Source organism: Taudactylus pleione, unplaced genomic scaffold (genome assembly GCF_031769625.1).
Source record: "Taudactylus pleione unplaced genomic scaffold, aTauple2 ptg000016l, whole genome shotgun sequence".
In the NCBI taxonomy this organism is placed as follows: Eukaryota; Metazoa; Chordata; class Amphibia; order Anura; family Myobatrachidae; genus Taudactylus; species Taudactylus pleione.
Genome location: NW_028284418.1, coordinates 41,431,369 through 41,459,138, shown reverse-complemented (window position 1 = coordinate 41,459,138; position 27,770 = coordinate 41,431,369). Strand labels below are relative to the sequence as shown.

Here is a 27,770-nt window from a genome sequence, read left to right as displayed (position 1 = left end):
TAATATGAGCAGCTATGCTGGCAGCTTGTCCCAATGAGTGGCAGGCTAATGCTGGGATGAATGGTTTTGAATATGGGGCCTGATTCAGAAATGTACGTTAATGTCACCACAGCTGCAATTTGTGCCTAGCGGCTGTGCAAAAATATGCAACTGTCGCAGCTGTCTGGATTTGTATTGAGACGCACACTGGTAGCTTCGCAAATCCAAGTGACTGCGTACAAAGGTCTTCGGAGGTCTGGAAGAATTTGCATGGGAACTGAGATACTGGATCCATTTTAATGCGCACAGAGTCACCACCCCTCCCCGTTGTCGCACACAAACAGTCCCTGCCTGTCAATCACTGCAAATAAATCCTCACAGCGAGCGACGGTGAAAACGAAACGACGCACGCACTGTGCGAATCAGGTGCATGTGCAGATTACTGGTAATCACTCAACTGGGTAAATATTAGCATCGGTCTATCTGTGAAATAGGCCCATGGTTTCTGATTAAGAATTTTTTATGTAAATATACATGTGAATAAATATATTGTAACCCAGTTCAGTAAACATGTCGCAGAGGGGACTGTAGTGCAGCGGGGTCCACATAGACTGCTCTGCAAATGTTGTTCAGTACAGTGTATGATGTTTTCAATGATTATATAACAAACCAAGTTAATGAAATAAATATTTAATGATATGTTAAGGATAAATCTCAATACTGTAAAATAGTGTAATACCATCAGTATTACTTATGCTGGGCATACACAGCCAGATAAAATGTCTGTCAGACCGACAGACATTTTATCTGGCCGGTTGCCAGCCGCAGATGTCGCCGGCATACACTGTGAGAGAAATGTCACAGTGTATAGCCCGACATCCGCGCTCCGCCCCCGGGGGAGGAGACATTTCCCTGTTCCCTGAAGGAACACAGCAAATGTCTGTCTGTCGGTCGCGCTGAGCATACACTGCCCGATGCAGCCGACAGTTACCGGGTAAATATCGCATCGGACGGGCATGCTGGACAATCCTGCATGCCCGACCGAGCAATATTTAACCCTCGGTCGCCCGCACACACGCTACAATTATCGGGCCGATCCGCCGATACCAGGCGGATCGCCCCGATAATTGTAGCGTGTATGGCCAACATTAGTGTTTCTGCAGCTAACATATACAGGGCATGGTTCAGAGCCGGACGCTCTGACCAGAGCGCTCACTCTGAATCAGGGCCCACCTACCCCCTGCGGTAGGGTCTCGCTGCCGCAAGCCCAGGAGTGCTTTTGGCTCTATCAGAGCCAAAAGCACTCCCACTGACATCTGTCAGTGGGGCCGGCTCCAGACGGAAGCCGTTCCCATGGGAACGCCTCCGTCTGGGCAGCAACGCCCCCGGCACGCCCACCAAAGGGGGCGTGCTGTCAGTCACCGTCGGCAGCACGCCCCCTTTGGTGCGAGACCCATAGCGACAGCTTGGCTGTCGCTATGCGGGTCTCGCGCATGCACACGACGGAGCTCCCTCTGTCGTGCGCATGTGCATTAGGGCACCATCGACCCGCTTGCGAGCGCTCAGCGCTCGCGAGCGGGTCTGAATTAGGCCCACAGTTCAGCGATGGATGTTTCGCAATACACTGACTGCATCATAATAAAGTTATATATATATAAATACAGTGATTGGAATAGATCTATTGCACCACTTACGACTGAACTTGAAATATACAGTAACTGATAAAAGTTTTGTGACTTGCCAGTTGCCACACACGTACAAACTTCCACCACGTTGTAGTATAGGAGGTTACATGAGAGGTTGACAGCAATAGCCGGGAGAGCCGAACAGCCCTGTGGTAAATGTAGTATTTCCTCTCCACCCTCCGCCTGAGCAGTGCGCACATCAGGACTACATTTCCCATACACCCCGCAGTCTGCGCCAGGCGTAGTGTGTGCTGCCTGAAGGTTGTTGTTAGTGTGAGAGACGGAAGTAAGTTACAATCACATTAATGCGCTCAGAGAATGAATTAAAGTAAATTAATATTTGTGTATGGTGTAATGCACTCACAGTATGTTTTTGCCATGTCACATCATTCCGTCATATAATAATGCATTTATTGTGTTTGCTTACCATGTATAGTTATTTAGCGGACTTATCAATGCCGCATCGTTGATACAATTTAGTAATTGTGGTTCATTTTTATTACACAAACTAGCGTATGATGAGATATGTGAGCACACACATATGTAGGTGTAATGTTACTCTGGCTTACCATACTATCCCTTTAAACCGAGAAACTCAGGAATTACACAGGTTCTATGGCTGATTAATACCAGGTGAAATGTAGACTTGAAGTCAGCCAGCCACAGAACCTGTGTAATTCATGAGTGTCCCGGTTTAAGGGGACAGTATGGTAATGGTAAGGCTATGTTAATTTTGTTTTTGCTGTATATTTGGGTAATTATTGACAAATACCCATATATCAGTGGGAGTATATCTTTCTTTCACTCTGTCAATCTTATGTTCTCTCTTCAGCTGGGTACGCACTACACAATGGTGTGCCCAAAGACGCAATGTAACAATACTTTGCGCTGTCCATACACACTGCAGGATGGGGTGTACAACGGCGCGATATGTCGTTCCATGTTGTATTTAAAAGCACCGCGTAGTTCTTTGCATAGTCTCATCTGCCATGCAGCACAGCAGATGGGACGATGTGATGAACAAGCTGCGTGCACGCGCGATATGGCGTACACATACGATATATCGTTCCGGTCCGTGTTGGAATTATATATTGTGCGATATAATGTATACTGTGTTCCCGGCTTTAAGCTGGGTACACACTTTACTATATATTTGACAATCTTGTGCTCCGTGATCGATTACAACGGCCATCATATAGTGTGTACCTCCAATTCATTGTGTGGTCGCATCTTTCCATCTGATGAGCTGCACATCAGACGGGACGATGTGGTTGCAGTAATATCAATCATGTAACAATATATTGTGTCAACGCAATGTATGTAGATACAAACTGTATATTGTTGTGTTGTATTGGACCGTCGCAAGATCGCCTGAACATTCACATGTGTTCGACATTTCTCTTTCTCCCCTTCTCTCCCTCTCTCTCTCTATCTCCACCATATTGAATTATCCATTCAAAAGGGTGTGCTTTATAGGAACTATCCATATTTTTATCATGTGTTTTCAAACTGTGATAGTTTTGTCTTATTTTGTATGTATAATCAAGTTTGATATAACTGACATTTGTTGTCATATCTATTGCTTTGGTTGCCAAAGTTCAATCCCTCCATTCTCGCTCCATCCTCATCTTTACTTTTCCAAATATTAAACAATGTGCAAAACAAAAGCTGCTGAGAATGAATAGGTAACATGTCCAATATTATTACTAATGCTGGGCATACCATACACTATGCAATTATCTGTCAAGAAAACTGAGGGAAAACATCCTCAAAGCCAGAACACCTTCTGAACAACATCAAGCAACATATTTATGTGTTACCAAATTCACCATCTGCTGTTATATGAGTAGTATACCCAGGACAATCCTTGCTGCACTCACTGCTTGGACATTGCAAGAACCCCCCCTATCTGCTGCTGCTCCTATTGATTGATCTTTGTTGTTCATAACATTTCTGACTGGATGGGCTCTGTACATGATATTTTTCCCTTCATACTACAAAAAAATCTTGTTTGTATTACCTTTTTCCTTTGCGTCACATACATTCACCTTAATCATTCTTTTAATAACTAATTCCTGCACCCACTACTCACACACCTCTCTTTATATATCACTGTTGGAGCTGTGCTCATACATTAGCAGCACTGGTCTTTTACCTGTATTTCTGAACATTTAACTCCAGTTTTAATTTCACTTATTACCTCGTCCACAGTATGAACGCCCTTTCTTCAAACATCCCCCTTATACAGTGCCCACATAATCCTCTGCTTTGTCCTTCCCTATCCTCCTCCTCTTGTCTTCTCCACTTGCTGTTCCCCCTTTTTTCTCTCCTCAGTCTCCCTTCCAACCCTCTGCTTCTTTCCCTCATCTTTCCTGTCCCTCCACTCTCAACCACCTCTCTCCATCCATGGCCTTGTTACCCCACCACTATGCCCTACTGGTTCTGCCTGTCACCTCCAGGGCTGCCAAGAGAAATTCTGAGCCCAGGTACAACTACAACCTGAGGGACCACAACATGTTGGGCATGGCTGCACCAATTTGTGCATGGGTCTAGCATGTGAAATGCACCTACTCAGAGGAGCATGGCATAGCACCGGACATAGCACCGGATGCTGGGACTAAAGTAGTCACTACTGTATTAGGATGGCGGGACAGTCCCATAATAGCTGCATTTTCTATCAGGATGTATTTAGATGCTACAATGTAACACACAATAATTAAAGTGCTACAACTATATTTTGTACATCTCTCATGTAAATAACACATAATCAAAATCTATTTGTTGACATAGAGATATATGAATGAAGGACTTAATTTTGACATATCAGGTCATCTTATGCACACACATTCCACAGCACAAATCCTAACCCACTGCTCCATGCTCCTTCCTCACTATCTACCCCTCTCTGTCGCCCCGTCTGTCTGCCCCTCCCCTTTAGAATGTAAGCTTTCACGAGCAGGGCCCTCGTCCCTCGTGCTTCTCCTCCCCCTACATATACTAGCATTTACTCCTAACTCCCCACAACAGCACCTAACACTTGGTTGCTTATGTCCTGCTGCTTGTGTTATGCAGCTATGTCTATAAACCATGTCCTTGTCCTGCCTTGTATTGTATGGCTAATAACTATTTTTCTTGTGTGCTCATTTATGTACTGTGTAAGGCGCTGCGGAACCTTTGTGGCGCCATATAAATAAAGGATAATAATAATAAGATATCTGTCCAATCTGGCTGGCTGGAATGAAAACCTGGTAATGTATGGGAGCAAATAACAATAGAAATTTGCTCCCAAATACTAGAAAACGGACCAGATTTTCCTTCCCACCAGACAGATATCTGACAGATAATTGTAGAGTGTATGCCCAGCATAAGTAACATGGCAGAATGTGCTTGTTCTATGACATACAAGAGCCAATTTGTTTTTTTTTCCAACTGATACTTAACATTTTATAAACAAGGCACCATACAGTAGGTCTGCTGATATGTCCCGTCCCCTTTCATCAAGGCTCTGTCCCTTTTTGCATTGTCAAAACAGACACATGCAATGAACGGTTATTATGTACCCTGCATAATAGATATAATGCTCACTTCATTCAAGTGAAGCTAAGGGGGGATTCAGTTTAACAGTGTTCTGTTGCGCACATCAGCATATATTACAGTAGCCATACATCACTAACTTGCATGGACGATATTAAATAAAATGTACTGTGCCCCAGTCTATATAAAACTTTATAACATAACATGGAGGATTAACAGGAAGAAGGTATACCAAAGAGCACTGTCATAATAAAGAAAACTACAAGGTATTACTTGAGAATTACCGGTATTACCGTGTCAGCCACTGTCCCTCCAATCCAGCTTATCATGCAGTACTTTGCCTTGCTATACTCCAACATCCCATCTTAACAGCTTTGCACCAGTCAAGTTTGTATCTATGGACCTGATTCAGAGTTGAACACTATTCCGATGTTCACGCACTTGAGCGATTATCGGTGGTCTGCGCATGCGTCACAGCTGCGTTGTGCTGCAGATTAATTGCGATCATGCACACTGTGAGGAATCACTCACAATTGATTGACAGCAAGAGACCGTTTTGTGGGTGGTTACAGGGAGTTCCGGCCAAAACATGGGCGTGTCGGGGCAGTTTCCTGGGCGTGTGCTAGCCAGCGAATGCAATTGCGCACACAGAGAACAAAGCTCCAGCGTCACAATTACCACATCCATTCTGAGTGACCATAGACTCACTCCAAGAGTCGATGTTTTGAGGATCTGCCTCCGATGCTGCATTTGTGTACGCAGTTGAGGGAAGCTGCGAGGGATCAGGTGGGCGTCTCAATACAAATTCTGCCGGCTGATCCAGTAGCATATTTTAGCAATTGCCTAGCGGTAAAATCCGCAAATGCACTTATATTAGCGTATAACTCTGACTCAGGCCACATATTACACTTGTCTTTAAACACCCTTTTGCAGCCTATGGGTTTTTAACCTGCTAACAGTTGGCATGACTTTACTGTAACTCCTCTTTACTGTAACTCCTCTTTAGCCGCTTTGTCCATCTGTTGGCTTCCTTATATGAACAGTATAATATATGCAGGGTGTGCGGTGGACCCTGGCCACTTCCTGCATTCTTTCATGATACTTCCTTTCGGACAGCGCCGCCATGTTTCCAGAGATCTACATATTTGCACTACAGAAATCACTAGAAAAATGGGGCCCTCGCCATTTTCTCGGACATTGGCGCATGGGGACATGTGTTGGTGAGAGTGGCGGGCCCGCATGGAGACTGCACATTGGCACCCCTTCTCTTGAACCACCCTGTATCTAAAAGATGAGCTATGTCTTCCTAGGATGTGGGTTCCCGTATACTAATTGTACATGCTTTGTATGAGAGGCACGGGTAGTTTACACTCGTTTTCCCTTGTGGAATACCTAACTTCGTTCTCCTTTGCTGACCGTGTGCTCTTCTCCGTGGTGCCCAATCCTACAAAGAACGCAATCATTTTGTCAGATGTATTGTAACAGGCAGATTCATTTAGCCATGGGACTAACCGCGTGGCTGCAGCTCTGCCCTGAGCTATTACTGTCACTACCTCGCACTGTAAGCCCCAGAGGGTGCACTTAACTCGGATAGTAACCTCTCAGTTTGGAGGGAGAGGTGGATTTATCTAGAGTTGGTTTGTCGACTGTTAAAATCTCCACCCACTATTAGAGAGGGGTATCTATTTGGGCTAGGATTTACATAGGTAGAATTAAGTGAAAAATAATAATAATTTGTTTTATTTGTGATTACAAATAGTGTTTATAAAACTGTTTCAAATAAACCTTCTGGGTGTGTACCTAAGATAACACAAATAATCACTCAACTTTGAGTGTATAATTTAATTCCTTCGGACGCAGCATGGTATCGCAGAAGCCGGCAGGAGGTGTCTTTTTATATTATTATTATTATTATTATTATTATTATCATTTATACCAGATGTCTCCTGCAACATCAGCATATTATCGCATAGCCAATGTGTACAAAGGCACAACGGCAGTGTGACTAGTGTACAGGCCCTATATTAAAAAAAATGTATGTGTGTGTCTTATTAAAACTTGTATATTACCATTGTACCCTCAGGAAAGATCAGCAGTGTTTTTGTTGCATGACTGTGATCTTTGAAAGGTGAGAGAACCCTGATTTGTGATGTGCCCTCCACCTTTCCACTAAGACGGCCTGGATTCTGAGTTACATGCAAAATTCCAATTCAGCAGCATGTGGTGAATTTTAGCAAGCTGGAGAGTGATAAACTGCCAGCCACTCAGCTCCCAAGTGTCATGTTACAGGCTGTGTTTGAAAAATGACAGTTAGGAGCTGATTGGTTTGTATCTTATCCCTCTACATTTTATCACTTTCCAGAGCTTAGTACATCTGGCCCAAAGCCTCTAAAGTGACAGTTAGGAGATGATTGATTGGTACTTTATCTCTTTCCATTTTTTCTCTCGCCAAGGCTTAGTACATCTATCCCTCTGAGTTGTACGCATCTCATCTCACTCGGTGGGAGCCAGGCAGCAACTGGTTGTTTGTTCCTAAGAGAAGTGTGTAGTGGGCTTAGAAGCCAAAGTTGCACTATATTCTGGATCGTACGTACGCCAATTTCAATCGCACCATCTGCACCTTGCTTGGACTGGAGTAGCTATAAGTGCTGTTGATAGTGATGACAGCTGCTTTTGCAGCCGGATGGCTGGAGGCAATGTGATTGCAAAGATGCATACGATATAGAATATGGCAGCAGAGACACAGAGGATTTGCAATCGCTGTGGGTGTACGGAATTGCAGATGCATTACATACAACTCAGTTCAGGCCCAATGGCTTCTGCCCCACACTGTACAGGCAGGTGCTGGTTCACACTGTGACACCTTGTTAAAGTGTGACTGGACTAAACTGTCTGGCCTTTTGCTGGTTTCCTTAGCAGGGGAAACCCATGTTCATTTACCCCCTGTTTACCCCACAGGCTCCATATCTCTAGTGCTGGTAAGAGATATTAGAGGACGGGGACATAGCAGAACATCACTTATACAATTCAATAGCCCATTTATTTCAATGATGTGTCTACATGTTGTGAACCCCATTGAATGAACAGGGAAAAGCTCTGTGCTGCATGCATCTGCCGTCTGAGATTAAAAGGAAGGTGTAATTGAGTTGCGGGGGAAAACCAAACTACCACTTTTTTTTCACTAATCTTATGGCCAGAAGATAGAAACATAGAATTTCACGGCAGATAAGAACCACTCGGCCCATCTAGTCTGGCTTTTTTTTACATGTTGGTAACCTCAACCCTATGTGCTCCTCAGTTCTTTGTAAGGATATTCTGATGTCTATCCCAAGCATGTTTAAATTGCTCTACTGTATAAGCCTCTACCACCTCTGATGGGAGGCTATTCCACTTGTCTACTACCCTTTTTGTGAGTTAAGTTTTCCTCACATTTCCTTTGAATCTACCTCGTGTTTTAGTACTTATCTTCTTTGGAAGAATTTCTCCCTCCTGTACCTTGTTAAAACCCATGATATATTTGAAAGTTTCTATCATCTCCCCCCTTTCCCTTCTCTGTTCCAGACTATACATATTAAGATCTTTTAGTCTTTCCTGGTAAGCTTTGTGATGTAGGTCTTGCTCTATTTTAGTTGCCCTTCTTTGTACAGTCTCTAATCCTTCTGGAGGGAATACATACAATTACCGCCAGCCGCATAGCCGGCGGTTCTAATCCCGATAGCGGCATCCTGGCAGAGGAGGAAATCCCGATCGTCAAAGGTAAGTATTTACTAACCTAATTCTAACCCTCCCTTAGGGGTGCCTAAGCCTAACCCCCCCTTCACCGCCGCCTAAACCTAAGTCCCCCCTGGGAACCCTAACCCTACCCCCACGCGGCTGTCTAAGCCCCGCACACTGCTTACCTTCGATCCGTAAGCCGGGCTCCCGGCGTAGGTTAAATGACAGGCGTCGGGATAGCGACGCCTGTCATTAACCCCTTGCCGGGATTAGACAGTCGGGATTCCGTCCATCAGCTTTGTGACTGCTTCCCTTTGGAGATGTGGCCTCCAGAACTGATCACAGTATTCTAGATGAGGCCGTACCAATGACCTATACAGTGGCATTATTACTTCTTTCTTCCTGCTACTGATTCTTCTCCCTATGCAACCAAGCATCTGACTTGCCTTTCTCATTGCTTTGTTACATTGCTTACCTGCCTTTAAGTCCCCTGAAATAGTGACACCTAGATCCCTTTCCTCCTGTGTAGTTTCAATTAGAGTACCCTTAATACTATATTTAGCTTTTGAGTGCTTGAGACTCGAGTGCATGATTTTGCATTTTTTAGCATTAAACTGTAGATTTTCTTGATCATTCCCCTAGTCTACCTGGATCCTCCATCATTTGTCTTACCCCTCCAGGTGTGTCTACCCTGTTGCATATTTTTGTGTCATCTGCCAAAAGGCATACTTTCCCTTTAATACTATTTGCAATGTCACCAACAATGAAATTAAAAAGCACTGGTCCAAGTACAGAAACTTGGGGTACACCACTTGTAACATTCCCTCTTGAGACTGCATTCCATTTACTACAACTCTGTTTCCTATTCTGCAACCAAGTTCTTATGCATTTAACCATTAGAATCCAGTCCCAAGTTTTCAAGTTTATCAGTCTGTGATGTGGGACCACGTCAAAAGCCTTACTAAAGTCTATATAAGCTACATCTACAGCCCCCCCTTGATCTATTACTTTAGTCACACAGTCAAAAAACACACTAAGATTTGTTTGGCATGATCTCCTCCTAGTAAATCCATGCTGTTTGGAATCCTGTAAATTTAAGTATTTGAGATGTTCCACAAATCTTTCTTTTAATAGTGATTCCATTACTTTCCCTACTACTTGTTATGGATGTACCTGCACTATTTACAAGAGACCCCTCGAGTTCGCTGATGGATCATGAAATAGGCAGGGATCCATAGAAAAGTTTAACCTGGGGTAATGGCAGCAGACAAGGTTGGAGTTAATGGCTGAGGCAAACAGATGCAGGTGTGTGCTAGAGTCTGCTGCTGGGAAACTAGCTTGATGGTCTGAAGACTTGCAATTAACTGGCACAGGTGGATAAGCACAAAAACAGACAGAATGTAGATCTGGATAGTAGCAGGCCAGCTACTCAGGATGCAGGTAGGAATTGTGTTGAAGCTGCAATGCTGGATATGGATTTGATTATGGCAGGCCAGCTACTCAGGATGCAGGTGGGAATACTGTAGAACCTGCAATGCTGGAAATGGATTTGATAGTGGCAGACCAGTTACTCAGGATGCAGGTGGGTGTTTATAACAGAACCAGTACTTGATATTGTTGAACTGACAGGTGAATGCAGGTTGGAGCTTGTAACAGAATCAGTACTTGAAATGGTTGAACTGGCAGGCAGATGCAGGTTGGAGTTTATAGCTGAACCAATACTTGATATACTGTAGTTGAACTGACAGGTGAATGCAGAACCAATACTTGATATAGTAGAACTGACAGGCAGAGGCAGGTACACGCTGGGACTAGACACAAACCGGAAGAGACACAGAAGGTAAGCTGGAGGGTCTTGGCAAGACACAGGCACAGAGTAAGGATGGACACAGGAACAGGGCAGAATCCAGCAGGACCCAGTAGACTGGGACTGGGAGCAAAGTTATACAGCGGCAGGATACTGGACACAGGAACAAAGGTTAGGAAGCGAGGAACTGCACAGCGTCCAGCAACCACATGATCATCCACTAGGAACAAAACTTATGGAGCATACACACGGTCAGATTTGTCGATGTGTCAGATGAACGATTTGAACTATAAATGATTTTTTACTGCATTGCAATGAATGGAATCGTCCAAATCTGTCTGCAAACACATCAGATGTCAGATATCGTTATTTGACCATCGGGAAGGCGCATCTTTCATCGTTCAGACATGTCAGATTTTCCTTCAGATATGAACGATTTTTTAATCGTTATCTTTCAGATCTGAAGAAAAGTCTGACTGTGTGTATGCACCATTAGTAATATCACCAGCAGGCAGGAACAGACTTGAATCTTTAATGAAGGGAGATGTCTCCTGTGATTGGTCCATCAGGCTGAGGTCAGGTAATGAGACTACCAACAGGTGAGTAACTGCACGTAGCAGCCAGAGTCCAGGCAGTTAGGAATAACCACTGAGAGCCAATCAGGCAGAGAGCCGCAACGGCACATGTAATAACAGTACTGATGTAAGGCTCTCTGGTCGGTAGTTACTTGACTTTTCCTTGCTTCCACTTTTGTGCAGTGGGACTACACTAGTTTTTTTCCAGTCCTGGAATTACTCCTGTAGCTAGAGACTGGTTGAATAATTCGGTTAATGGTGTTACCAGCACCTCTTTAAGCTCTTTTAGTATTTTTGGATGTATCCCATCTGGCTCCATTGATTTCTCCACTTTCAGTTTTGTCAGTTGTTAGGACCTTTTCCTCTGTAAATATACTTGTATCTACCTCATGTAAATCCTTGCAACTTAGCTGTGGCATCTTTCCCTCTCCTTCTGTCGTGAATACTGAGCAAAAATAATAATTTAGATGATATGCTATGGCCTTGACTCCCTCCACAAGACTCTCAGGGGTAAAATTACTAAAGTGAAAGATTTTAGAAGTGGAGGTGTTGCCCATAGCAACCAATCATATTCTAGCTATTGTCTTCTAGAAGGTGCTAGTTAAATGAGAGGTATAATCTGATTGGCTGCTATGGGCAACATCTCCACTTCTAAAAACTCTCACTTTTGTAAATTTACCACTCACTGTCTATCTTCATTTCTATTATTCCACCATTTGATTTTCTCCTTTCACTTATATACTTAAAAAAAGTTGTGGACCCTTTACTTACGGACTAGGCCATATTATCTTCAGCCTGTGCCTTTGCACATCTGATCACCTTCTTGGCCTTCTTCCTTCTGACTAGATACACCTTTGTCTTCATTATTCTGAGTCTGCTTATATTTCCTAAATGCCCTCTTTTTTGCTGTCACACTAGTTGATACTTCTTTTGTGAACCATACTGGCTTCCTTTTCCATGTGCTTTTTCCTAACCGTTTGGATATAAAGATCTGTTGCTTTCATTATTGCACTTTTTCCACCTCTCCTGCACTCATACTTGCCAACTCTCCCTCATTGTCAGGGAGACTCCCTGAAATAGTAGCAATCTCCCTGCCTCCCTGAACAGGCTGCCAATCTCCCTGATTGCACCTTAACCCCATTATGAAGCTGTTCTATATAAAAAAAAAAATGATATGTACATTCAAATGGGATCATTCATATAATTTCTATGCATTGTTATAAGGCACAATGATCCCTATGTCTACAGGCATTTTCTGATAAGTATCAATCAGTGTGTTTTCAATTAACAAATAGATCTTACTAACTACTATTGGGCTCGTTTTACATTTGGATATGTCAGTTTATGGCACATCTCTCAGATGTAGCAGTACATACCCACTTTACCGCCGCGCTCATAGGTGCTGCTTTCACAATCTCCCTGAAATGCTTTTTCAAAAGTAGGCAAGTATGCCTGCACTCCTTCCAAGTTCCTCAAAGATGTGTGTAATGAGATCCCTGTCTGACCCTTAAGCTGGCCACACACTAGACCATCTTGCAGCCAACTAGTTGATTGGTTGGAATGAAAATCTGGTATGGTATGAAAGCAAATGACAATCAGCAATTTGCTCCCAAACGCCGGAAAATGGACAAAACTGTCCAACAAATTGTAAACAAATTGTTTACATCAAACTAGGGGTGAGCAGGTTCGGATTTCGGAAATCCGAGCCCCCCCCCCGATCCGAGTCAGGCTCGACTTTTCCCGCCTGACTCAGATCTGAAATCGAGGCAAAACGTCATCATCCCGCCTTCCGGGTCTCGCGGGTTTTGGATTCTATATAAGGTACCCGCGTCAGCGCCATTTTCTCACTCGGCTGTGGACAGTGAAGAGGGAGGGTGGGAGTTAGGGCTGGCTGGGCTGTGTAGTGTAGTGTAGTGTAGTGTAGTGCAGTGTAGTGTTGTGCTGTGCTGCTGTTGTCCATAGGGGCTGTGTCCACTCCTCCAAAGTTCATAGGGGCTGGCTGTACTGTGTTGTGCAGTCAGTTGTCCATAGGGGCTGTGTCCCAGTCCTAAAGGGGTGCTGTAGTGTTGTCCAGGGGGTGCTCTGTCCATCAGGGGTGCTCCCCCCAAGTGCAAAAAAATAAATATTTTTTCTGTGTTTGTGAATTGTGTGCACAGTAGCCGCACGTGCATCAACAAAGCAGCGCCAAGCGTGCGCCTGTGTCTCATAAGTAAAGGGCCGGCTGGCTTGTCCGTTAAAGGGTGCTGTAACCCCCAAAGGGCACTCCAAACAAAATAAAAAAATATTTTCTGTGTTTGTGAATTGTGTGCACTGTGGCTGCACGTGCATCAACAAAGGAGCAGCGCCAAGCGAGCGCCTGTGTCCCATAAGTAAAGGGTCGGCTGGCTCATTTCTTAAAGGGTGGTGTAACCCACAAAGTGCACTAGTCTCCAACAAAAATAAAAAATTATTTTCTGTTTGTGTGCTCCTTAGCCACACGTATATATCAATATAACATAAATGGAGGACCAAACTTTCTCCGATAAAAATAAAATAGGGAAAGATCAAGAACCACTTCCTCCTAGTGCTGAAGCTGCTGCCACTAGTCATGACATAGACGATAACATGCCATCAATGTTGTCTGCCAAGGCCGATGCCCAATGTCATAATAGAGGGCACATACAATCCCAAATGACATAGTTCAGGAAAATGACCTTAAAAAAAACATTTAAATCATCTGAGGAGAAACGTAAACTTGCCAATATGCCATTTCTGACACGGAGTGGCAAGGAACGGCTAAGGTCTATCCCTATGTTCATGACTAGCGGTTCAGCTTCACATGACGATGGAAGCCCTCATCCCACTAAAAAAATCAAACGAGTTAAGTTGGAAAAAGCATAGCGAAGAACTGTGCGTTCTAAGAAGATATCACAAATCCCCAAGGAGAGTCCAAGTGTGGTGGCGGTTGCGATGTCTGACCTTCCCAGCACTGGATGGGAAGAGGTGGCTCTTTCCACCATTTGCACGCCCTCTGCAAGTACTGAAAGGAGCACCCACAGTCCACTTGCTGATATGCAAATTGAAGATGTCACTGTTGAAGTACAACAGGATGAGGATATTGGTGTAGCTGCCGCTGAGGAGGAAGTTGGCGAGGAGGATTCTGATGGTGATATGGTTTGTTTAAATCAGGCTCCGGGGGAGACAGTTGTTGTCCGTGGGATGAAAAAGCCCATCACGGTCATGCCTGGGCAAAAGACCAAACACTCCACCTCTTTGGTCTGGCAATATTTTCTATCGAAATCCAGACAACAACTGTCTTACCATATGTAAAGGTGAAATAAGTAGGGGTAGGGACGTTAACCACCTAGGAACATCCTCCCTTATATGTCACCTGCAGCGCGTTCATAAAAAGTTACTGTCAAGTTCAGAAACTTTGGCTAAGACCGTAAGCAGTCCAGGGACACCTAAATCCCTTTGTCCTGTTGTATCCAAGCACCTGCAAACCACACCGTCAACTCCCTCCTCGTCAATTTCCTCCTTAGCCAGGATCGGAAGTAGTCCTGCAGGCCATGTCACTGGCATGACTGACTCTCCTATCCGGGATTCCTCCGGAGGATCCTGCATTGCTACGCCTTCTGCTGCCGCTGTTGCTGCTGCTGGGAGTCATTCGTCATCCCAGAGAGGAAGTAGGAACAACACTACTTTTACTAAACAATTGACCCTCCAACAGTCCTTAGCGAGGAGGATGAAGTACGACAGCAGTCATCCTGAAGCAAAACGTATAACTGAGGCCTTGACTGCTATGTTGGTGTTAGACGTGCGTCCGGTATCCGCCATTAGTGCAGTGGGATTTAGACAATTGATGGAGGTAGTGTGTCCCCGGTTCCAAATCCTGTCTAGATTCCACTTCACTAGGCAGGCGATACCGAGACTGTACAGAAATGTCAGAAAAAGTGTCCTCAGTGTCCTGAAAAATGCGGTTGTACCCAATGTCCACTTAACCACGTGGACAAGTGGAACAGAGACAAGTGGACAAGTGGAACAGGGCAGACTAAGGACTATATGACTGTGACAGCCCACTGGGTAGATGTATCACCTTACGCAGCAACAACAGCAGCGTCACCAGTAGCAGCATCTCAGAAACGCCAGCTCGTTCCAAGGCAGGCTACGCTGTGTATCACCTGTTTCAGTAAGAGGCACACCGCCGACAACCTCTTAGAGAAACTGAGGGAAATCATCGCCCAGTGGCTTACCCCACTTAGACTCTCCTGGGGATTTGTGATATCTGACAACGCCACCAATATTTTGCGGGCATTACATCTGGGCAAATTCCAGCACGTCCCATGTTTTGCTCACACAATAAACTTGGTGGTGCAGAATTTTCTGAAAAGTGACATGGGCGTGCAGGAGACGCTTTGGGTGGGCCGAAAAATTTCTGCCCACTTTCGCCATTCAGCGACTGCGTGCCGAAGACTGGAGCGCCAGCAAACACTCTTGAACCTGCCCTGCCATCACCTGAAGCAAGAGGTTGTGACGCGGTGGAACTCAACCCTCTATATGCTTCAGAGGATGGAGGAGCAGCAAAAGGCCATTCAAGCCTATACATCCACCTATGACATAGGCAAAGGAGGGGGTATGCACCTGACTCAAGCGCAGTGGAGAATGATTTCCGTGTTGTGCAAGGTTCTCCAGCCCTTCGAACTTGCCACACGTGAAGTCAGTTCAGACACTGCCAGCTTGAGTCAGGTCATTCCCCTCATCAGGCTTTTGCAGAAGCAGCTGGAGAAAGTGAAGGAGGAGCTAAGACGGAGCGATTCCGCTCTGCATGTGGGACTTGTGGATGAAGCCCTTCTTTCGCTTTGCCAGGATTCCAGGGTGGTCAATCTGTTGAAATCAGCCCACTACATTTTGGGCACCGTACTCGATCCTAGGTTTAAAGCCTATGTGGTGTCTCTCTTTCGGGCCGACACAAGCCTGCAGAGGTGCAAAGACCTGCTGGTGAAAACACTGTCAGCTGAAGCGGAACGTGACACGTCAACAGCTCCTTCTTCATTTTCTCCCGCAACTTGGGGTGCCAGGAAAAAACTTAGGTATCCTAAGCAACCCGCTGCCGGTGATGCAGGGCAGGCAAGACCAAGTTTGGACATCTGGTCCGGACTGAAGGACCTGGCAACAATTTCTGACATGTCTACTGTCACTGCATATGATACTGTGACCATTGACAGAATGGTGGAGGATTACATCGGTGACAGCATCCAAGTAGGCATGTCAGACAGTCCGTTCCTGTACTGGCAGAAAAAGAGGCAATTTGGAGGCCCCTGTACGAACTGGCTCTATTTTTACCTGAGTTGCACCCCCTCCAGTGTGTACTCCGAAAGAGTGTTTAGTGCAGCCGGGAACCTTGTCAGCGAAAGGCGTAGGAGGTTGCTTCCACAAAATGTGAAGAAGATGATGTTCATAAAAATGAATTATCAACTCTTCCAGGGAGACCAGCCTCCAGAACGTACAGAGGGACCTGTGGTTGTGGATTCCAGCAGGGACGAGTTAATACTCTGTGAGGATGAGGATGTACACAACACTGAAGAGGGTGAGAAATCGGTGGATGAGGACGACATCTTGCCTCCGTAGAGCCAGTTTGTGCAGGGACAGATTAATTTCCAGCTTGTTTTGTGGGGGCCCAAACGAACCAATAATTTCAGCCACAGTCGTGTGGCAGACCCTGGCGCTGAAATGATTGGTTTCTTAAAGTGTGCATGTCCTGTTTATACAACATAAGGGTGGGTGGGAGGGCCCAAGAACAATTCCATCTTGCACCTCTTTTTTTTCTTTGCATTATGTACTGTTTGGGGCCTAGTTTTTCAAACTGCCATCCTGTCTGCCACTGCAGTGCCACTACTAGATGGGCCACGTGTTTGTGCCGCCCACTCGTATCTCTTAGCATAGTCATCCATCTACCTCAGTGCAACCTTTTGGACATAAAAACACTATTGTGAGGTGTTCAGAATAGACTGGAAATGAGTGGAAATTAAGGTTATTGAGGTTAATAATAGCATAGGAGCAGAAAATTCTGTGATTTTAGCTGTTTTTATGCTTTTTAAAAAAAAAAATACAGATCCAAAACACAAAACCCAGAACCCAAAACACGGAAGGGTGGTTTTGGCAAAACCATTCCAGATCCAAAACACGAAGAAAGATCCAGAACCAAAACCAAAACACAAAACACGAAAAGTGGCCGGTGCACGCCCCTAGATCAAACATTTAACAAACTTGTCTGACGACCATTTTCATCTGTTTTCTGGCATTTAGGAGCAACTTGCTGATCATCAGTTACTCTCATACGTTACTAGATTTTCATTCCAACCAATCAACTAATTGGAAGAAAGTTGGTCTAGTGTGTGGCCAGCTTTAGTTCACAGACCTGCTTAGAATTCTTATGCTAACAAACTTTTAGAATTGCATTGGTATGTGATTGCAGATGTAAATAACAAAACTGCTTGTTTGTCCAGATGGGCAGAGGCTTTAATAGCAGAAATGTTGTTTGCACATCCCACCAAGAAGACCTACATCTGTGCTGTGTTGTACTTAAAGAGTAGCATGTATTGGTGTCTATATATACTGTATACTGCATATGCAGGCTTAGTTGTCAGATGTCAGTAATAGGTCAGTGTTTCATCCAGCATAATAACCTTTCAAGCTGATGACTTGGAGATAAAGTAATTCTCCGTTTTATACCTATATGTCTGCTGATATATTTGTTTGTCTATAAAATTCGTACTCAAGAAGATTTAGGGATTTCACAGTTTTTCATCCATTCTGTTTCTGTAGCGATTACCTGGAGCTGGCTTCAGCAACAGAAAAAATCATTGATCCCTATCCACTAATGGATAACGTACACATGATGGGAGGAAAATCTGCCCCCATGACATTAGTAAGAATGACCACTAAACTGTGTTTGTATATTTGTAATATCTCACTAAAGCCTGTATAGTGGCGTCTCACTGGCACTTTACACTGTACATTTAAAGTGTCTAATCTTTCCCAATAAAAATGATTAGTTACTGTGTTTAAGCACTCTTTTTCCACTGTGTGACAGCCATCCTTAAATTGGGTTACAGAAATAAACGTTTATTTTATTTAACTGGTTTTCTAATCTTGGCAATTTGAATGTACATATACAGTGTGTGTGTGTGTGTGTGTGTGTGTATGGATGTGTATATGTATGTGTATATATATATATATATATATATATATTATGCTAGATACAATGTACAATCTGTTTAAATAAGAGTTTCATATTTTATATAAGATTATCCGCTAAATACGATGAAGGGGTAATGAGCCATTACAATTTATTAATGGTGGCATGGCACACCACATCTCCTGTGTTACATCGTCCCGACATTGTGTATTAAATGCATAATGTTAGGCTAACGTAGGTATAGGAGATGTGCGTTCTGCATATTACTTGTAACTTGCTCTGAATCATGCACTCTTACATTGTATGTAATTGAATTGACCCCTAGGAATCTGGTTTTGGCTCTAAGGAATCCAGTGGAGATTGCAGCTGTTTTTTGTTTTTCAAAATAAGCTGTCCTGTTACACTGTGATCTGCTTGAAAATAAATAGTGCTGAAAACAATGTTTTGTTGTTATAAGAAGAGGGTTTATTTTTATTTTATACATGGAAAAAGTAAAGTTGTTCCTGGCTTGGTAAAAAGAATGATTATGCAGACACTGGCTTATAGGGAGGTATTGTCCTCACAGTGGGCACTTCCAGATGAGACAGCTGCTTTCATTTGGGTAATGTATCATCTTCTAAATCCATTACTACATGGCTGGCAAGCCAAAGGACAGATTAACAATTCACAAATGACTAGTGAGTTTTATATCTTGGATATACACTGCCTTGAATCATGCATAGTAATCTAATCTACTAGGCCACATGCAGGGTGATTTTCATATAGTGTCATGGTCTGACAGACACAATACATTTAGGTACACTTGCAGACAAATGCTAAATGCCGAACAGTTTCTGTGGGTCACTGCACATTGTGCACCTAAATGCTCATAGATGAGACCTATTGAATACTATAGTCCAGTGTTGTAGTTTACATCAGTCAATGTGAATATCTTACAGCTCATGTTTTCAGCATTTCTTTATGCACCGATGACTTACTCTACTTGGCTGACTCAGTTAATAGCCTACCTGATTCTAGCTAAAGAAATCCTGAAAACAAGCTGTTAGTCACATATTTGCACTATAGACAATGTTAGATTGTAAGCTTGCGAGCAGGGCCTTCCTACCTATATATCTGTCTGTTATTACCCAGTTTTGTTCTATCAATGTTGACAATTGTAAAGCGCAACGGAATATGCTGCGCTATATAAGAAACTGTTAATAAATAAAAATAAATGTTAGGTTAAGGCCTAATGTTGGGTACACACTGGCCGATCAATTGATCGGCCAATATATCTGCTGGCCGTCGGCCAGTGTGTACAGACGATATATCTGTCCATCTGCAAGTGTGTATTTGTGGTCTGCAGACTGCCCATACACACACAGCGTTAGCCACCGGTAGGGGGACGGCCCCAACCCACCTCCCTGCCAGCGGGACCCGCGGCTGCGGAATAGATTATGGTTGTTCAGTGTGTATGAACGACCATCATCTAAAGATATATCTGCAGATCACTCGATCTGCAGTTATAACTTTCAGGTGTGTACCCACCTTTAAGGCTGTTGCTTAAACTGCCCTAATTATAAGTTACAGTTGTACTCATTCAAAATGATAAAAATCTACTCCCTTTTTTTTATTTTTTATTATTATTATTATTATTATTATTATTACAATACTTGTTGGTTTATGATCTGGAGAACTCCCTGCCAGCAGATGTGACTGAAGATACCACCATGCCCATCTTTTACCAATAGACGCCTCCCCCTGGCTCTTTTGCCTTTCTCATTAGAGCTACCTCCCATAAACTGCAGACCGCCCGTACACACCTGTCGATGGACAGATATGTCTGCAGACATATTTGTCCATTGGCTGTGCAGCACAGCCAATGTTATATGTCTGTGAACACCGGCGTACACAGACATATCACGGGTACACACTGCCCGACGGGCAGCAGAAACATTAGCCAATCAGTTGATCGGCCAATGTATCTGTCAGTGTGTACCCAACTTAACACTGCCTGCCTGCTGTTGCCCAGATTTTTTTTTATTGTGGACCTTACTCTGTCTTAAGGGTAGGTGTATCAACACTGTATGATAGATAATGTGGAGCAGTTGCAGGGGCGTATTAAGAGAAGAGGTGGCCCGTGTTCATTCCCCGTCCGGGGCCTCCTCTCTCCCCGGAGGCCGGCAGCGCAGTGACGAAGCAGTACTAGTCTGTGCCCAGAGTCTACTACGCATGCGCAGGTCACCAGGAAAATGGTGCGGATGCCATTTTCCCAGCGATTTCTTAACTGCGCATGAGCAAAATGCTGGAAAAATGACAGACTCCCCCATTTTCCCGGAGTTTTGTGTAGTGCTGCTACAGTCAACATGGGACTTCGGAGAGGTAAGCATAAAAAATATGGGTGCAGTGTGGGATCCCTGGACCCAGGGGCCCCGTGTGCACCACATAGCAAGCTATGATCTATATCACACTATATAGTCAGACACGTAACCACTTAGCCGTACACCCTAGCATCGGCCCTGGCTGCGATTTATTTCTCCCAGACCTGTCCCTCCTCTCTTCTCCATCCTTCTCCTCCTACTATCCCTCATGTCACTTGTTTGACTGACATCCAGCAACAAGCGTATCTAGCGCACTCATACTCTGCTGATGAAAAAGAATGGGAACAGTCCACAGGATAGATATATAAATAAATGAAGTGCAGTAAGGATAATGACAGATAATAAGGTTGCAGTGCGGGAGATGTATTATAGTGACGCACATCATGCCGCTATAACTCATCTGGCTTCGCCTCATTACCGAGGAGAGGCAGGAAGCAGTACTGACCAGATGCAGTTGCAACTGCGGCTCTGTGTGTGCACGGACTCTGGCCGCATGCATCATTCGACTTACTCATGCAAAATAGAAAAAGAAAACACTCATCTTGCCCAGCATCGACATTGCATCCTGCTCAGAATCAGGCCCATAATGATGAGGGAATGTTTTGGCCAAGTAAAGTAAATAGAGTGATGTGGTTGAAAGGCATTTTAGCATGGATGTATCGGAAGAGGAGGGGAGCCTGAAACCAGTATCTTGCCTAAGCGCCATGAGGTGGTGTTCTGGCTCTGCCTATACTCTACATTCATATTATCCTAAGATCCTTGCTGTCACTAGTATAACCCACGACCGGCACACTGCAGGAGTTACTCACCCGTGTATTTCTTCCTAGGTAATAGTAGATTTTTGGTAGTAGACTGCATTCATTGGGAAGCTGTCAATGGAGGGCTTCATAGACGACAACAAATACAATACTTTATGGTTATTTGTAATCTCTCAGCAGAAGGGTTTATCTCCCAGCACAGATGGTGTATTGGTTATGTTTACTGTCTCACAGCACTGAGGTCTTGGGTTCAATTCCCACCACAACCCTAACTGTGTGGAGTTTGTATATTCTCCCTGTGCTTATGTGTGTGGGTTTCCTCTGGAGCAGGGACTGATATGAATGCCCAAATGTTCTCTGTAAAGCACTGTGGACTATGGGCCTGACCCGTACTGTGTATGTGCAGTATGGGTCCTGCGTGAACGTACGCAGAGCAGCAGACTATTAGTGATTGGCAGTCTGCTGCCATTTGGGGGCGGGGAGGGGGCAGCGACGACGACCTCCATTTCCAGAAACTGAGGCGAGTTTCCGCCATTGAGAGGGAGGGAAGAGGCCAGGCTGACGAAGATTTCCTGGCCTCTGTGTTGTAACTGCGGCTGCCGGCTTGCGTGATCCCATGGGTCACTTAGAAGGCCAATGTTATCCTGCTGCATAACCATATTTGCAAAGACGGAATTGCAAAGCCTTTGCAATTTCGTCCTAAACTGAATAAGGTCCTATGTGTGTGCTATATAAATAAGCAGTAATAAATAGCGACTGGCTTCCAGGATATATTGGCAGTTTTATATTGTACCTTAAAAAATAAGTATAATCTATATAAATGCTTTGGAAACTATATTGAAGAGCAATTTTCACGTAACTTGCAGTGATCTCCTGGAGTTTTACAATTTGTATTTAATTGCACAAGATACTTTTTATAAACAATACAGTTCCTCTGTTATGTATGTATGTACATCTTTCTAATGCTGGCCATACGCTACAATTATCAGGGCGATCCGCCTGATATCGGCGGATCGCCCCGATAATTGTAGCGTGCGGGCGACTGAGGGTTAAATAGTGCTCGGTCGGGCATGCAGGATTGTCCAGCATGCCCGTCCGCTGCGATATTTACCCGGTAACTGTCGGCCGCATCGGGCAGTGTATGCCCAGCGCGGCCGACAGACAGACATTTCCTGTGTTCCTTCCTACGGAAGGAACAGGGAAATGTCTCCTCCCCCGGGGGCGGAGCGCGGATGTCGGGCTATACACTGTGAGATTTCTCTCACAGTGTATGCCGGCGATATCTGCGGCTGGCAGCCGGCCAGATAAAATGTCTGTTGGTCTGACAGACATTTTATCTGGCTGTGTATGCCCAGCATAAGTTATGTAGTGGAAAATATTTAATTTAATTGTAAATAACAAAAGTGTCTTTAATTGGGACAGCCATTGATTTGGAAGTGATGTGGGAACTACATAAACACGGAAAACAACATTCGTGCAGATCCCAAAATGGTGCGATTGTATATACAATCGCTATGCATGTAAATATCACAGAACTTTGCCTCCTTGTTGATGGTTTTGCTTTAAACAATATTTTTCAGGATATTGTATTTTTTTTTTTATTGGAATAAATATTCTTTTTTTTTGGTATATTTCCTGTTGTAGTATTAGGAGCAGAAGATGTTTAGTGCTGCTATAAGGCATCCTGCAAGGCCCCTTTATATCAGACTGTGCTCATCCTATGTTAAACAAACACGGTAAGTCTGTTTGAGTGGATTTATATACACTGATATTTCTTTCCTTTTTAGCATGTTCTTACAAATTAACGTTGAAAACCTAATGAAAAAAAACATTTTTCTCTTTCTGAATGTGCATTTCCCACACAGAGACCTAGCATACTCTTTCTGTATATCTGTTATAGCTAAAAATGCATATATAGTAAGGTCATTTAGCGTAACAAAAAAATTCATGTATCTATATGTAATATACATACAGTAAATAGTTCAAGGAAAGGAAATTATCTTGCACAAAAATTGAAAGATAGTCTTTCAGTATTAGCTGATATATGTTGTGAGAAGTATTATACAGACCCTTTTCAGGAAAGATCTTGTTGAAAAGAAAAATATAATAACACATGAGACGCTAAAGTAACTTGTAAACTATCAGCCTTAACGCTTTCCTTCTCCATCCTTCATTTTCCTCTTCTTACAGTTAAGTTGTCAGAGTATTGCTGACATGAACGTACTGGAAATGCCCCCCAAAAATCCACTCATACTTCCTTTTTCTATTATGTCGTACGCGTACAGTCTCAAGTTCAATTGCACAATTAGCAAAATGCACTAGATCAGACTGCTCTGTTTAAAAACTTGCCTGTCTGTCAATGTCACCGAGAGAATGGAACTATCAAAATGAAAGCGCTTTAAAAGGTTTTATATTTCATGCTGTCATTCTGAAAAACTTAGTCTCATTACTATCTAAACTTGGTAGTATTTTATTTCACTACTTTAAAATATCTGTGGAACCATAAAATCTGTGATTACCGCTTCTAATTGGTTCTTCCACATACAACCACCCAGGGCTGTAACTAGAGGTGTGCAAGCAGTGCCACCACCCAGGGCATAAATCCGAAGGGGCGGTACATTGCCCCAGTTTCCCCTGTACCTACCTTGCAGTCTGCAGAAAAGTTGCACAGGTGTGTCCTTTTGCACACAGCTTCACTGTACAGGCCTCTTTTAATGTCACATATGCAGAGGGAAGGAGGGGTGGGGGTTGGGGTCAGCTAAACCAGGGTGCAGTAGTGCAAAAAAAGGTTTCTAATAAGGGTGCGCAACACCTGCAGCCTACCCACCACACAGGAAAAAGAGTGTCACCACACTCTTACTAACATTTAAATCCTAAAAATACCCAGAGCATGGGATGGCACTGGATATAACTAGAGATGAGCGGGTTTGGATCTCAGAGATCCGAACCCACCGGAATTTCGAGGATCCAGGGCGATCCGAGCGCAGCCTGCCCCGAATCCCTGACCTGAGGCAAAACCTTGCAACCCCTCTGTTGAGTCGCGAGGTTTTGTTTTGAGCAGGCTTAATGCTGATTGGCTGAGAGAGCCGTCTGTGACAGCTCTCAGCCAGTCAGCGTTAAGCCCATTGAAAACAGCACAAAGGAGGAAAAGAAGATGGTTGCCGGCACCCCCCCTGGCAGCATCCCCTGCTGCCGACACCACCGCTGCCGACACTCCTACACTGCTGCCCACCGTACTGAGTACAGCGTCGGTGACCCCCACACTGCCGACACTCCCACACTGAGGACACCACCAGCACCCCTGCACTGCCGACACAGTCAGCAAACCTGCACTGCGGACACCGCTGGCACCCCCGCTCTTCCGGCACCCTGCATTGAGAACACCCCTGCACTGCCTACACAGTCAGCAAATCTGCACTGAGGACACCGCTGGCACCCCCGCTCTGCCGGCACCCTGCATTGAGAACACCCCTGCACTGCCGACACAGTCAGCAAACCTGCAATGAGGACACCGCTGGCACCTCCACTCTGCCGACACCGCCGATACCCTACACTGAGAACACTGCCAGCACTGCCATTCCATGTACTGAGGACACCCCCAGCAACCCCCGCACTGCCAACACAGCCAGCAAACCTGCAATGAGGACACCGCTGGCACCCCGGCACTGCCGACACAGCCAGCAAACCTGCAATGAGGACACCGCTGGCACCCCGGCACTGCCGACACAGCCAGCAAACCTGCACTACAGACACCGCTGGCACCCCCGCACTGCTGACATCACCGGTACCCTTCACTGAGGACACTGCCAGCACCGCAGCACTGCCATTCCATGTACTGTGGACACCGTCAGCAACCCCGCTCTGCTGTCACAGTAAGTGCACTATTGGTGTATCCAACCCATACTGTATAACGCACTGTATCCGTGTTGGAAATTAGAAACTGAAGTGTCACATGTTAGTGCCGCCCACTGTGTCACTTAGCTTAGTCAGACAGCTAGCTAGCTGGATGCAACCTTTTGGCCTTCAGTAGATAAAGCAAATAATATTGTGAGGTGGTCAAAATTGATTGGAAATTACTGGAAATAAATGTTATTGAGGTTAATTATACTGTAGGAACAAAAACAGGCCCATTTTATGTGATTTTAGCTGTTTTTATGATTTTTTAAGAGAAAATCCAGATCCAAAACTAAAACACGAAAACAAACCACGGAGGTGAGGTTTTGGCAAAACCAATCCAGATCCAAAACCAAAGCACGCGGGTCGGCGCACATTTCTAGATATAACAGATTTGTATACAGATTGTGAAAGAAGGAATAAAAATGAGTGATACTCAATCCTTTATACTGTTTTTGAAGGTGATTCGTTCACGTTATGTGGAGCAATAGTCATAGTTCATTTATAAGGAGTTCAAACCGTCCTAATATTCTCCACAAAATATATGTAAAAAACCACACAAACACACAAAATTTTTAGTAAAAAAGTCGCTATAAGGGTCCTTCCAAATAAACAGTGATTCCCCAGAAATTTATGACCATAACGTACCCCAACTTACAACATGGCAAGTGGGGGGTAATCACATCAAGGTATCTTTACCCTCTCACTCCCAAATATCAAAGAGGAACTGGCCAAGCAGCCCAATGGAAAAAAAAAAGTGATGGATGCGTACCCTACTTACATGCAGGGTAATATAATGCTGCTCATCAAGGTTTATTTTCACACCTTCCCAATTTTCATAAATATACTTCAGAAATCCATCCTTCTCATATGTGGTACCATACACAAATAGGGAAAATGAAGTCTGTGTCATAAATGATACATTTTAATATATGATGTAAACATAAAACACATAGAAATGACTGCAATATGGAAGCTATCGACCTGTGATGGATTTCCGGAAATCCAAAGTCCATAAATAGCAAAGAGGTTCCAAATGATTCTTGTAGTAAAGTTCATGTGAAAGAAAAAATTGTCCTGTTAACCTGACGCATTTCGATCCACTCCTGTGGGTCTTCCTCAAGGTATATGGGACAAATTGGTTAGGGTATTTAAGATGCCCTGTTTGCAATCGAAATCAATTATGCATAAAACCTGATTAACTACATAACCCCTACCTGTGTATACATGATATATCAGGGGGTGAACCTAAGTAACTTGGCAATACTATACATGTTCTCACTCCACATGTTACTATCCTGGCCAGGGTAATTACGTCATATCCTGAATAAAAAGAAACCAATAGGCAACGGCTTCGTGCAACACTGGGTGCTTGAGTCTTTCAGTCATCACTGTTGGCCAAAAATTTGCTCGCTGGCGGCTCTTATCATACTTCTGATGAAGACTTGTGTAGTTCCAGAGTCGGAGAGACAATGGATACGGAATATATTCCCCTCATGCACCTTCCCGGAAGTGATATCTTAAATCTGCTTACACATTTCCAGTGTCTAGCGGTGCATTGTTTTGTCCGTTGCCCTAGTTACAATGAAAGTAACGTCCTTTATTAGCTGACGTACTCCCGATGTTTAACGGTACTTTGTTTATTCGTTGCCCGGGTTACCATCTATCAATTTAAAGAGAATTATATTTTAAAATCATGTGCAAAATACAAAAAAAGAGTTTAAAATTAGAATCTACTCCATATTATGATAAAGTGGACATAAAATAAATCCTAAAATATACTAGTCATAATAAAATAACCCTATCATTGAGGGTTCAACATACTAAAAAACATATTTTATATGTTTTTCACATATATTTATATGTAAAAAGGGGAATAAATAACCTGAATACAAAGAACACTCATATACCCATATATAAGTATTGGTGTGCACCAATCACACACTATAAAAGAGTAATCTACATGGAATAATGTAAAAACACAATAAAGTGCATGTGGGTTAATATAGCCGGGGGTCACATAGCTATAAGAAGAATATAAAAGATAAAAACAAAGTAAAAAAATTATGCGGAAAATGGCCCTATTACAAAAACCACTTAAACTCGGTCCTGATTAAGGCTCGTAGGTGCTAAGGTTTTATAATTATAGATAAATTTAATTTCCTCCCTAGCAATACTAGCTACTTTGTCACCGCACCTAATGGAATTTTTTATAAATTTTATGCCATAAAAGTTCTTTATTTCATCCGTAGAACAGTTGTGAGCTGTCTTGAAGTGTGCGGATAAT

At 43.8% G+C, this 27,770-nt stretch overlaps 1 protein-coding gene across 7 annotated transcripts in view; it reads left to right on the top strand.

Moving 5' to 3' along the window:
- The first annotated feature begins 1,864 nt into the window (after window positions 1-1,864).
- Window positions 1,865-27,770, top strand: part of NUDT13 (nudix hydrolase 13) — a 69,169-nt gene continuing 43,263 nt past the window's right edge. For 2 of the 7 annotated variants that reach the window (XM_088473714.1, XM_088473676.1), the window contains exons 1-2: window positions 1,865-1,950; window positions 23,234-23,325. In XM_088473714.1, coding sequence (XP_088329840.1) covers window positions 23,249-23,325 — 77 coding nt within the window. In that variant the 5' untranslated portion in view covers window positions 1,865-1,950; window positions 23,234-23,248. Of the gene's footprint in view, window positions 1,951-2,327; window positions 2,381-10,300; window positions 10,353-10,405; window positions 10,424-10,443; window positions 10,495-18,144; window positions 18,202-23,233; window positions 23,326-27,770 lie in introns of those variants that run through there. The other 5 variants (XM_088473684.1, XM_088473695.1, XM_088473705.1 and 2 more) reach the window with 5 other exon arrangements.